Source organism: Pelodiscus sinensis, chromosome 4, assembly GCF_052426305.1.
Source record: "Pelodiscus sinensis isolate ZL-2025 chromosome 4, ASM5242630v1, whole genome shotgun sequence".
In the NCBI taxonomy this organism is placed as follows: Eukaryota; Metazoa; Chordata; order Testudines; family Trionychidae; genus Pelodiscus; species Pelodiscus sinensis.
Genome location: NC_143055.1, coordinates 133,200,031 through 133,212,320, shown reverse-complemented (window position 1 = coordinate 133,212,320; position 12,290 = coordinate 133,200,031). Strand labels below are relative to the sequence as shown.

The following is a 12,290-nucleotide window of genomic DNA, read 5'->3' as shown; positions in this document are numbered from 1 at the left end:
GTTCTGTTTATAAATTAATAGCACACCATGGATAGTACTTAGGACTCAGCTGGGTAAGACTTATTCATGTTGGTTCTCAAGCCAACAGGCTCACACTCTCACTGACTTCACTGGAGTTATATGCATGAGAAAGGGCTCACTGTTTTAAGGGCTGAACCATTGAGACTTTAAAGAACATATGGAGAAGCAGTATGGATATCGTTTGAAATATATCATTAATCTTGGAAGAATGGCTCAGGAGTTAATATTCACAAAACTATGACTTTGGAATAGAACATGGATCTTTCTTTCCAGTTAAAGTTTTAAACAGAGGAAATGTAATTGAAAAAGCTCTAGATACCCTCAGGGTTCCAGCCCCTTTGTGCTGCTCTGGGGTTGTGAAGGGTTTTCAAAACAGCTGGATTTGGCCAGCTGAGAAGAAACACATTGTGGCAGTGCCGGGGAATGGACAACATAGTGTTAGTACGGGTACCAGCTATCAGAGTTTAGAGAATCTCTCAGACGGCTATAAACTCAGGCCTCGTCTACACTTACTGGAAATTCGGTGCTGCTAAATCGACAGCTTCAAAGATCGATACCCGAGGGATTGATTTAGCGGGTCTAGTAAAGACATGCTAAATAAATTGCTGATCATGCTCCTGTTGACTCCAGTACTCCACTGGGTAATGAGGAGTAGGGAAAGTCGATGGGAGAATTTCTCTCAGTGACCATCTGCAGAGGAGATGCCACAGTAAGTTGAACTAAGCCAGGTCGACTCCAGCTATGCTAGTCTCATAGCTGGAGTTGTTCATTTTAGTTCGACTTTGCACCACAGGGTAGATCTGGCCTCACTGAGGAATTAAGACAGCCACAGTTGGTTTCCTGAGCATCCATGTGCTGAGGAAATGTTGGTGCAGGACAGCATTTCACCCGCTAGTCTGTTTTCACGTCACCATTTTCAGGAACGAGAAGAAAAAAACGCAGGATAGAGGAGATAAAGGCTGCCACACACAAAGGAACATTTCCCAGAGTGATCCATGAAGCATCAGCTCCTCTTTACTCAGGAGTTGTTGGACAGGGCTGGTTTGCATCTGTCAGATGCCCTGGCACATTCGTCTAACCTCAGCTTCTGTGCCCTGTGCTGCTATGCCCCAGCAGAACAGCTAATGAATTTAACAAGGTGTCTGTGAGATCTATTGAAGCAACAGTGCTCCATCGATCTTGTTAATTTCTGGCATCTCTGCTTGCAGCAGCAGTGAAGTGGAGAAGGGCAGAGGCACAGAATGGAGGAGCTGAACCAGAGGGGGAAAGATGGGGAGGACAGCAAGGGAATGGAAGAGAGGAGCAAGGAGGAAGCAGAAGCAGGGAAGAGGGGAAAGGAAGAGTAGAAGATGGGGTACGCAGAGAACAAGAAGTAAAGAAAGGGAACAGACTCAGAGGGAAAGAAGTGAAAGGGGAAGGGAAATAAAGGGAAAAGGAGAAGAGGTAAAAGGAAACACAAGACAGGAAAGGGATCAGGTCAAAGGAGAGACAGCAATCACATAGAACAAGGGGGGATCTGAGCAGGAAAACATCTCGTGCATCAAGGAGATGCGAGGAAAATGTGCAGGGGTTTGAGAGACCCTGTGATGGCCAATGGTGGAACCAGGAGAAAATGTTCGGCCGAAACTTTTCTCGATAACAATGGGAATTTTGGGGAGGAAATCTCCACCCGAGTAAAACGTTGAAGATTTTGTTGAAAAATTCCACAACAGGATTTAAAGGAAATCGTTGACATTTTTCATGTAAAATGAAACACGTCTTCCGATCAGCCCTAAGGTCTGGATGGTGCACTCAGTGACGTCTTTGGCAAAACTCCTGTTGGCTTCAAGGACACAAGAGCAGGCCTTAGAAGCGAGCAACATACACACAGCAGGGAGATGAAAAAGACACATGGGGAAAGAGCACAGAGAATTTGGGGAGGACGGAGACACAAACATGGTTCAGCAAATTAAAAATAGAGATACTTCAATGATTGTGTTGATTTTCTATTCTCAGATAATTACTGCTGGGCACAGAACTACCTATCCTCTCATTTAATAAACATTGGAGTGGACAGTGACCATATAATCAGAGGTGATCAAACATTTCTGATGATCTAAACCCTGATTAGGTGCACATACCAACCAATGCGGGATGGTGTTTTACATCCATTTCATATGAAATGATGTTGAGGAAATATGGAATAACATGGTGAGTGGGGGGAATGCAGGGGTGGTGTCTTGGGATTGTGGGTTTAGCAAGAGGCGAAATCTCCACACCTGAAAGCCTTAGGTGGGAGCTTAGCTTTAGGCCTAGGAAATTATAATAACTGATTCCATTTTTTGCCCCACTCTCTGCCTTATCGTTCTCTGCTCCCTGCCCCCTTGCTGTTTGATGCTGTTGGCATGTCCTGCCACACAGACTGTGAGCTCTCTGGGGCAGGACCAGTCGTCTTTGATCTGCATCTGTACACGTTGGCACAACGGAATCAACCCCGCATTGCAGAAACGTCGGGATGGCAGGGACATCAGGAGGTGGTCTAGTCCCGCCCCCAGAACCTGACCCTTGACCGGGGCTCCCAGGGGGCTACAGAAATAAAACAATCCAATATAAAGGTGGCGGATGCAGCCTCACAGGGCAGGGAATTAAACAGGAGCGGGGTTTGAGACTGCAGGGATAGCAAATGGGGACTGTGGACATCAGGCAGGCAGAGAGGCCAGTACTTTTTGACTGCCCATTCGTGCTCTTTTAAATCTCAGGGAGTCTTCCATTTCCACCTCTGTTGTGGGAGGATTTAGTGCCCTGCGGGGTGAAGTCCATTGAGCAACACTGAGTTCCTGTTCCAGCTTCGGGGCAGGAAACTCATGAGGGATCTGAGATAGCAGGGTGTTTCTCTTATTACTTGAAATTGCTGCAATGGGCATATTGTCTTGGTGTGGGTCTGTCTGTCCGTCTGGTCCCTTTGCATTCTAATTCAGCAGCTGTGATCGCCTGCCTTGAGGTTAATCGAGCTGGAAACACATTCGCTGTGCTTGGTTTTCAGTAAGGCATAGCCCTCGCTGCACACGGCACAGGCCGTTTTAAAAAAAGCAGCACCCAGGTCATGAATAGCCCTAGGCACTGACCGCAGGACTATAGTGCTGTGGATTCATTCTGAGCAGTTCTGGTTGATCTCGGAAGTAGGCCCATACACACATAAAAGAGCCTCTAAATTGTTCACCCGGGGCCTATTTCTGCAGGGTGGAGACAGCTTCTTTTGAGCTGCAGAACTCAGACACCGGAGGGACTCGTACGTCGGGCTCTAGCATAGGCTCTGGAGCTGATCTCATTCTACATGATGCAGATTGAATCATTAATTGTACACGAGATCATAATTCTCCGACTAACTGATTTGTTTTGGACTGGCCGTTTTCTGCGCATGCCCTGGGCTTGGTTCTCATTTACACTCCGACCTTTGAGAGGGTAAACGTAATTTATGGCCAAGTTAAGACCTCTTTACACCACCAAGATACAGACCAGAGAATCCAGCCGGGGGTATTTATTTACCCAGACCCAGATTTGACTGATGTTTTCTAGTTTGTCGCCGGTGCTGAATCAGCCCCATCAATTGTGCCTCGCTGTATTTCTAGGTAAAATCCTCTAATACGACATCACTTCCCGTGCCTGACTTTCCCCTCCTGCTGATGCTAGGGAGGAATAACTCCACTGAGGCCAGTCACACCAGCATAAAAGCACGGTGAATGACCCCCTATATTTATTTGTATACAACTCTGCCAGCAACAGAACTTGGGTGGTTTTTTTTTAAAGTAGCCCATAATAATCCCATTGCTCTTCTGCCAGCGAATGGTTTGTCAGTTACTCAAACTCAAGTGTGAATTTATTTGAGGGAAGGAGCCAAGATATTGGCAGCAAGCACCGTGACCGTAAGTTCAACCCTCTCATGCATTTGTTATCATCGACACAGGCTATAACAGATGAGCCTTCCTCGGGAGCTGCTGACTGTGCACAACAGTTAATTGCTTCCCTTCTTCTCTCCCCCCCACCCCGCCATCTCTGTACTGCATGTAAACCGATCTGTCTTCTCCCCACCTCCGGCCAAGCAGGTGAAAATGACGAGAAAACTACTCACTCCAAGGTCACCTGAGCCACGGAATCCATCGAACTGTATCCATTTTCCATGAAGATCTCTGTGTACCGTCCCATTTTGATGGCTTCCAGCCAGTCCCCTACTGATCTGTAGGCACCACTTCCCAGGGGGCTGTGTTCCACTAATAAATTGGACACTCTAAAACAAACAAAGGAGAGCAGTCGGAAGATGTACCCAGCAGCAAGCATTCACTCACAGCAGGGGACTGGTCTTGATGACCTCTCAAGGTCCCTTCCAGTTCTAATGTTCTATGAGTTTATGATGAGCCTTTTGTTACACTGGTTGAACCTCTCTAGTCCAGCACCCTTGGGACCGGACTGATTCCAAATAAGAGAATTTTCTGGATGTTGGGAGGTCAACATTGTCTAGCAGCAGTGCTTTTTTTGTGATGGTATGCCCTGTGACAGCATACCGGCACCTATTTTCCCTGTATAACTTCCATGAATTGCAATCTCCTCGGGCGTACAAGCACCTCTTCTCCTGGGACGGCTGGGTTCCTGACGGAAGCCCGCTTGGAACACGCGACTCTTAAGGGGGCCATGATGGCATTTAGGCATTACCAACACTTTCACTGCTTGCTGGGCTCTTAGAGGACATTTAGGGATACATTTGAGCTAAATAACAGCAATGAACATTGAGATTCAGGACTGGTGGCTGCAAAAAAACTTTCTGGGACCTCAGGAAACTTGGCCACACCTATAAGCGGACATCTGGATAACTAAGATCATGCCGGACCACAGAAGTTGCTGAACCAGAGTGCCAGACTAGAGAGGTTCGACTTGTACTTTCTTAGACAACCCCGATATCTGTGACCTTAATTACATCGAGCGTTAAAGGGTCTAACTGCTCCCCGCAATGCCTCTGACTTTGGTGTGAACAGCTAGCCCAGTGCTGAAAGCTTCTGAAACTCCCACATTTTAAAACTATTTTACCAGCAAAACGAAAAGAGGAAAGTATCATAAATCAGATAAGCAAGAATTTGCAGATTGCAACCAGCGTCTTTATCGGTTTGCTTTATTCGTTGCAGCATTCATCTTTACTCCTTTCTTCTGCTTCGGTGGTCCTGCTCATTTGAACGGAGACTGTCTCTCTCTGTGCTTGGAGCCCCTAGCAGTAAATGGCAGGAGACTGCATACCTTCAAGACCTCAGTTTTGCTTCCACCATTCTATTTTCCTTCTCCTGAATCAAAGTGTCCAGAGCCTAGAAGCCAAAATCTATTGCTACGCACGTCAGGAGTAGGGAGATAAATACAAATCATATTCCCTAGTGCTGGGTATATACACCAGTCTGTGATCAGAATGTAAATATTTGATCCTGCGACACTGGACTAGAGTCTCCAAACTGCTCCGCTCCTGTTGATTTCAGGAGTTGATTCAATCAGGATATGATTTAGGAGGTTGTCTGTAGGCACCCATTAAAAAAAATCGGAAACTTGGCCTATGATTCAAGTAGCTTAGGTCATGGGAATTGTTCCATGGATGTCAACAGAACTATCTGTCACAGTCAGGCTCCATTCTGCATGGGTCGCTAGGTAATACGGTAATGTACAATACTAGCTCTTACACACAGCTCTTTTCAATAGTAGAGCTCACAATGTTCTCCAAAGGAGGCCAGTCTTATTATTCCCATATTACAGATGGGGGAAAATGAGGCTCAGAGTGGTAAAGGGACTTTCCTGAAGTCACCCAGGGGAGCTCCGGTTGGAACCCAAGACCAGCTTAGTGATCTATTCACTAAGCCACGTCACCTAATAATACTACATCCGTGGGGAATGCAAGCCACAGATATTTGCAAGATTGAGCCTTAAATATGTAAACTTGGTTCTAATATACCTGACTGGAAGGCAATCCAGGATATTATATTAGTTAGCACTTCAGGAGTCTTCATATATTTTATGAATATGTTAGTACTATTTATTTACTTAATGGCTATACTGAAGGGGCCAATAAAATGTTAATATTGCCAGTAACAACAGCATAATGTTTTCACATAATATTTCGCATATTTCAGAGGGGATTCAAACTTCCTTACTAATCAGGCAAAGAAGTGGATTTTCAGTACTTGTGCCCTGGGGCATCTACTGCTGTGCGCACATTGTAATGTTACTGGTTCCCCTCCTATGTGGGGAATTTTTAATCTCTTTTGCTATAGATTAGATTTTGTCTGTGTGTCTGTCTGAAAGTCTGTTTGTTCAAGAACTCCTCCTAAGAGCTAAGGCCACCCTATTTGGTAGGCCGCTTCCTCTTCTCTTCACTCAAAGCAAGATCAGGATTTGGTTGTGACAGGAAAACTGGAAGTGCCAGGAAAGGGACTGGTTTCCGTCACGTGCAAAGGGAGGGGCTGATGTTTGGAGGGACACAATATGAGAGTAGCCACTAGGGCAATGAGCCCCCGGGGAGAGCTAACCTGTAGAATGCCCACTGGCACCAGCCGCACCACCAAGGGACAGGCCAGCCATCTTGCCAGCCTGCACACCAAGTAAGCAGCCCTGAACCCTTTCACCCCTCCTGACCCTTAGCTGCAGTGCCAGGAGGTGGGGGACAAGAAAGGCCCCTGGTGACAGGAGGAGACTGGGAGGGAGAGAAAACACCCCTGGAGGCCAGGTGAGGTCTGAGGGGAGAAAAAATGCACCTGTTGGCTCGGGGGAGGAGGAGCTTTGAGGAGAAAAAAGACCTGTGCCAGATGGAACCCCCCCACCCTGAACCCCTCTTCACCCACTCCTCACTCTCGCACCACCCCTTTACACCAACCTCCTGTACCCACCACTATATTCCCAAGGCCCTGCCCTGTCTGGTGGCTGTAAACAAACTTCATGGGGCCATGAGAAACTTAGCCCCACCCATGCTAAGTGGACATCCGACTAATTAAAATCATCCTGGACCATGGATGTTGCCAGACCAGAGAGTGCCAGACTAGAGAGGTTCAACCTGAAGACGCACAATTTGCCATTGAGGATTTCTTTCCTCTATTACCAGTATCAAGTCAACAGACAGACAATTTGAGTGATGTTACTTATATACGTTATGGGCTACAGCCTGCTCCGCCTGTCCTGGGTGTAAATCCATTGTATCGCACTACAGAGAGCTGCTAGCTGAGCTTCCCCAAGACAATCATTTCAGTGTGGATGCCTTTGTAATGTGGCCGAATTGCTCATGGAGCTGCCAATCTAAACAGAAAGAGCCGACTTGGGAAAACTCTTCTGGACATGATGACGTTTGTGGTACCTCCACCAGGGGCTGCCCAGACCATACAGTGAGTACTATTTCGGTGCCCAGGTGCAAAGCCATGAATCATGAATGGAAAAAAAGCGTTGGCCCGCATGGATACCTGCTCGACGCATTAACCAGGGTCTTCAGGCTGCTGGGGTTACGGATGAGCTTGTCCAACATGCTGACAATTTCATCAAACTTAGGCCTGCTGTTCCGGTCCTTCTGCCAGCAGTCGAGCATTAGCTGGTAAAGAGCCGCTGGGCAGTCCATGGGACTTGGCAAGCGATAGCCCTCCTCCACCGCTTTTATCACCTAGGGGAGACAAAACCAGAGGGTGGGCTTTTTTAACTTGGGCAAATACAAATTGTTTTCACTAAAATGCTGCATGGCCATCAAGTCGCCCCCACAATGCAACACAAATCTCTGCCAAACAGGTCACTGCCCCGTTACAGTTAATAATCAGGAAAAGAAGGGGTGAAAATCATTTCCATTCATGCTCACAAATGTGACAAAGATCCTCAGCGGGTGTAAATTACCATTGAATCCCTGAGGTTAATGGGCCAGATGAGCTGTCGTAAATTTCCAGAGGCAACAGACCTGAGTTCCAGCTAGTGTACGTTGCCAGAACTCCAGCGGGAACCCAAGCAATGGCATGATCAAAGTGAATGGATTTATCTCAGTATACACTAGATGCAAGTCTGTATTCCTTCACATTTACAGAATCCTAAAACTGGAAGGGACCTCAAGAGGTCATCAAGTCCAGTCCCCTGCCCTCACGGCAGGACCAAGCACCATCTACACATCTGTCAGGGATGGTCTATCCAACCTGCTCTTAACTGTCTCCCTAGGCAATTTATTTCAGTGTTTCACCACTCTGACAGGTAGGAAGTTTTTTCCTAATGTCCAATCTCCCTTGCTGAAATGTGAGCCCATTGCTTCTTGTCCTATCCTCAGAGGCCAAGGAGAACAATTTCCCCTCCTCCTCCTTTTAACCATCTTTTATCTGTTCTTGAATTCTGAGAACTGCAGCATATGCTCTCTCTAGCAATTTCTCAGAATAGAAAATATATATATTTTAATGAAAAGGCCTGTGCTGGATCGCACATTTGTTTTGCAACAATAAAAGTCCACTTTTATTTCAAATCAGACTTTGAATGCTAAAAGATGAATAGATTCCAGGCTTCGGCAGCATGGCCACCTCATGTATCATTCAAGAATGGCGGGGTCTAGTCATTTATTATTGTGTACTAATTTCTGCCAGGAAATGAAAATGCCAGCAAGATGGTACACGGCCATTGAAAAGCAGAGGGGGATTAAAGCCCATTGATTTGAAATGCAAATGTGGAAAATATGATGTTTTCGTAATATGGCTCTGTATCTAAAACAGCGGTGAAAAGTGCGTGCTTTCTTGTCTCCTTCGGAGTGAACAGACATGACATCAATGCACAGTGACTGTGCAAGAGACCTCTTCTTTCAAATCAAAGCATGGTTTTTTTAGAAAGACGCCCAAGTTTGATTTAAACACTTGATTTGAAGCCTTCGAAATGACGGCTGCCCATATTGAATCTGCCTGTACTGCTGTTACCATGGACAAAACAAATGGGATTACAATTTAGGAGACGTTTTTAGTGAACCACTGACTGGATTTGCAAACAATGTGTTTTAACTAGCTGCAATTATAAATCACAGACCGAAGAAGGAGGACAGGAGCTCTTTCAACAATTGAAATCCATGCAATCGAAACGTCATGGTTGACCATATTACAGCCACCATCAATAGCAGAAATATCTAACTCTTTGGCCAACTGAGGCGGGAGTGGAGTGTAAAGAAAAGGGGAGGCAGAAAACACTTTGGAAACAGTCCCATGTCATAGCGGGGAAGACCCTGGAATTAAATTTGCTTGTTTAGCTGAAGTTGCCAAGCAGATGTAATACAGGCACAGAGGTAATCCAAGCAAAGCTTGGACAGGAACCAATGTTAATTGCAAGAGCTAAAACTCTTATTAATTCTCTACTGGGAGGAACCAGACTCACATTCATCCTTTTGAGGATGCATTTGTGAAATCCATGCACTGTCCAAAAGGATGCTGCTAAATTAGGTTTCTTTTTTTTTAAATAAAGGGTCTAGAAAATGCACACGAGGGATTCCACTGACAATGGTGTGTTATCTGGCTGACTCCACCTTGAATCTTAGTTCTTAGCTTACTGCAACGGAAGAGGAGACAAAGTAGGGACCACGTTGCCGCACTGGGCCTGGCAGAAAGTTTCTGTACTAGATTGGGATGGGTAGCATCTTCCTGGTAAATTGCCTTTGAGTAAGGGAGCTGTGGAATGGCTGCTCTGACTCAAGAAAACAGCACAGGTGTGCAACCAGTGGAATGCTTTTCTCTGCCCTTTTGCTCTGTGTGATGGTGAGAGCTGTGAGGCCCTTCTCTGCTGGGATGCTAGAGGACAGACATGATTGAATGCACCATGTAGCAGGTGATCACACTGTTGCTTATGATGGTGAAAGTGGTGCTAGATGAAATAAGGAAGAAGCAGGAATCCCCAAAAGAACTTTCATGGTTCAGGTAACTGCTAATGCCAAGTGGACAACATTCCCCTCTGTGTGTTGGGACGTGGTTACGGCCTTGGAAGAAGGGAGTTATGAGGGATTACCAAATGATATTAGCAGGTAGCAGGTTCAACACAAACGCAAGAAAGTACAGTCAACCTGTGGAACTCCTTGCCAGAGGAGGAGAAGACTATAATAAGGTTCAAAAAACAGCTAGATACATTCATGGAGGGTAGATCCATCAATGGCTATTAACCAGGATGGGCAGGAATGGTGTCCCTAGCCTCTGTTTGTTAGAAGCTGGGAACGGGCAACAGGAAATGGATCAGAGGATTTCCTGTTCTGTTCTCTCTGGGGTGCCTGGTATGGGCCATTATCAGAAGACAGAATACTTGGCTTGATGGACCATTGGACGGTCTTATGTTCTGTTCTCACGAGTTTTGCCCACGTGAAGTCTGCAAAGATAGAGCGGGTGAAAAGGGGCCGTGATAACAAACCCAGCTAGAGTTTTTCAAACCTGTCTCACAAGGTTCCTAGCGCCAGAGGAGCGGTTACGAGGCCCCTTTAAAGACTAGCTTCTGCTTTTGGTGCTGTCCAGGGACGTGTAGGAAAAGAGCGAGCAGGGGAATTCAAATGGATGCCTCCAGTGGGCCCCCTTGTATCAGGGAGGATCTGTGGATGAATGGCGTCCAGTTCTGTCACTGGGCTATGGGATTCAGACCAGAGCATAATTCAAAGGGGACTCTATGACTGATGTTTCCCAGATTATCCTGGCTTGGAGGGAGGACGGGACCCTAGCATGGCCTACAACACTGGCCCTAAAAGCAACACCGTCCCATTCAAACAAATATGGCACAGCCAGCTTTGAATCCTATTCCGTCCACTCGCAGTGCTAGGAAATGGAAATTTGCTTTTGACTGAAAATCGTATGCCTGAAAGAGGCCAAACATCTAACTCATGAAACATCCCCAGATCCTAAGGAAGTAGAGTCATGAGGAATAGTCTAGCAGTGAAGTGGCCAGTCCCTACCCAAACAAGACCATGGTGGGAATCTTGTAAGGCCAGATTTTCACACAAAGCTCAGCTCTCAGGCACTTAAGTGACCTGGCCAAATTTTTAAAAGAACTCAGCCACCAGCAGCTCCTTTTGAGGATCATGTTGGGGGCAGGCCAATCTTGACAACCCATTTCCTTTAGCTAAATACCTAAATGGAAGCCGAGTTCATCTGAAAATCTGCCTCTACTTGGGGGTCCAGAGCACTTTGGAAAAGATGAGGTTAAGAGCCGCTTGGAAATGTCGTGAAAGGCCCCCGTTGTGTCTGCGCATTACCCTCCAGCCGTTAATAATGGGACTGCAAGCTATTACGGATGCAGAAACCCTGCGTGGTCCAACCTGCAGGCGGGAGGGAGTGGAGAGATTGAGGCAGGGCGCACTGCTTATTTTTAAGTAACTTACTGAGGCCAAGGAAGAAAGCAGCACACAGCAAACCTGCTGCTACCGCTTCTTAATATAAAATCATTTATTTTCCCAATGCAAATTAGACGCATAATCTGTCTATTCATCAAATGGATTAATTGCACCATATCCCGTTTCATTTAATTGTTTTTATCTTCACTGAATACTACCCCACCCCCTCTGTTGACTATATACTGGATTAAATCAGTACAGCATCGGCAAAGCCAATAAGGCATTACCTGAGGACCTCACCCGCTGCCTGGCCTGCATACGGTGTTCACTCCTGTGCAGAGTTCCTAGGATGGTGCTGGGTGTTGGGGACACAAAGCACAAAGGCAGTGCCAACTCCACAGAGGTTACCATGTCACTAGTACCTACAGCCCTAGCTAAGTGTGTAAGGCCCTGTGGTGCTAACCACTGTACCTATGTATGACGAGAGACCATCCTTCTTTAGCCTGCAAGCTCTTAAAAGCAGGCAAGACAAAGCATCGGAGGGGAAAGAGGGATGAGGATGATGCTCAAGATCAGTGGCAGAGCCAGGAAGAGAATCTAGGTGAAGAGTTCCACCCATTCACTCAAGGAAGCAAGCCCTTAAGGCATGTGTACACTGCCTGCCGGATCGAACAGTTCGATCCAGTGGGGGTTGATTGATCAGGTCTAATATAGACACAATAAATCAACCACTGAGCACTCTCCTATCAACTCCATTACTCCACCAGAACCAGAAGCACAGGCAAAGTTGATGGGATAGCATCTGCCATCAACTCACCACAGCGAAGATACTACGGTAAGTATAGATCTAAGTACGTCAGCTTCAGCTACACTATTCGTACAGCTGAAGTTGCATATCTTAGTTTGATGGCCCACAGTACACGAGGCCTTACTAATAAGGACAGATCTCTAAGATTAAGCTATACCTAGGGAC

At 46.3% G+C, this 12,290-nt stretch overlaps 1 protein-coding gene across 15 annotated transcripts in view; it reads right to left on the bottom strand.

Moving 5' to 3' along the window:
- EPHA5 (EPH receptor A5) overlaps window positions 1-12,290 on the bottom strand; it is a 257,107-nt gene that overhangs the window by 12,666 nt on the left and 232,151 nt on the right. For 13 of the 15 annotated variants that reach the window (XM_075929255.2, XM_075929256.2, XM_075929258.2 and 10 more), the window contains 2 exons: window positions 7,476-7,669; window positions 4,130-4,285 (listed from right to left, as the gene is read on the bottom strand). In XM_075929255.2, coding sequence (XP_075785370.2) covers window positions 4,130-4,285; window positions 7,476-7,669 — 350 coding nt within the window. Of the gene's footprint in view, window positions 1-4,125; window positions 4,286-7,475; window positions 7,670-12,290 lie in introns of those variants that run through there. The other 2 variants (XM_075929254.2, XM_089778178.1) reach the window with 1 other exon arrangement.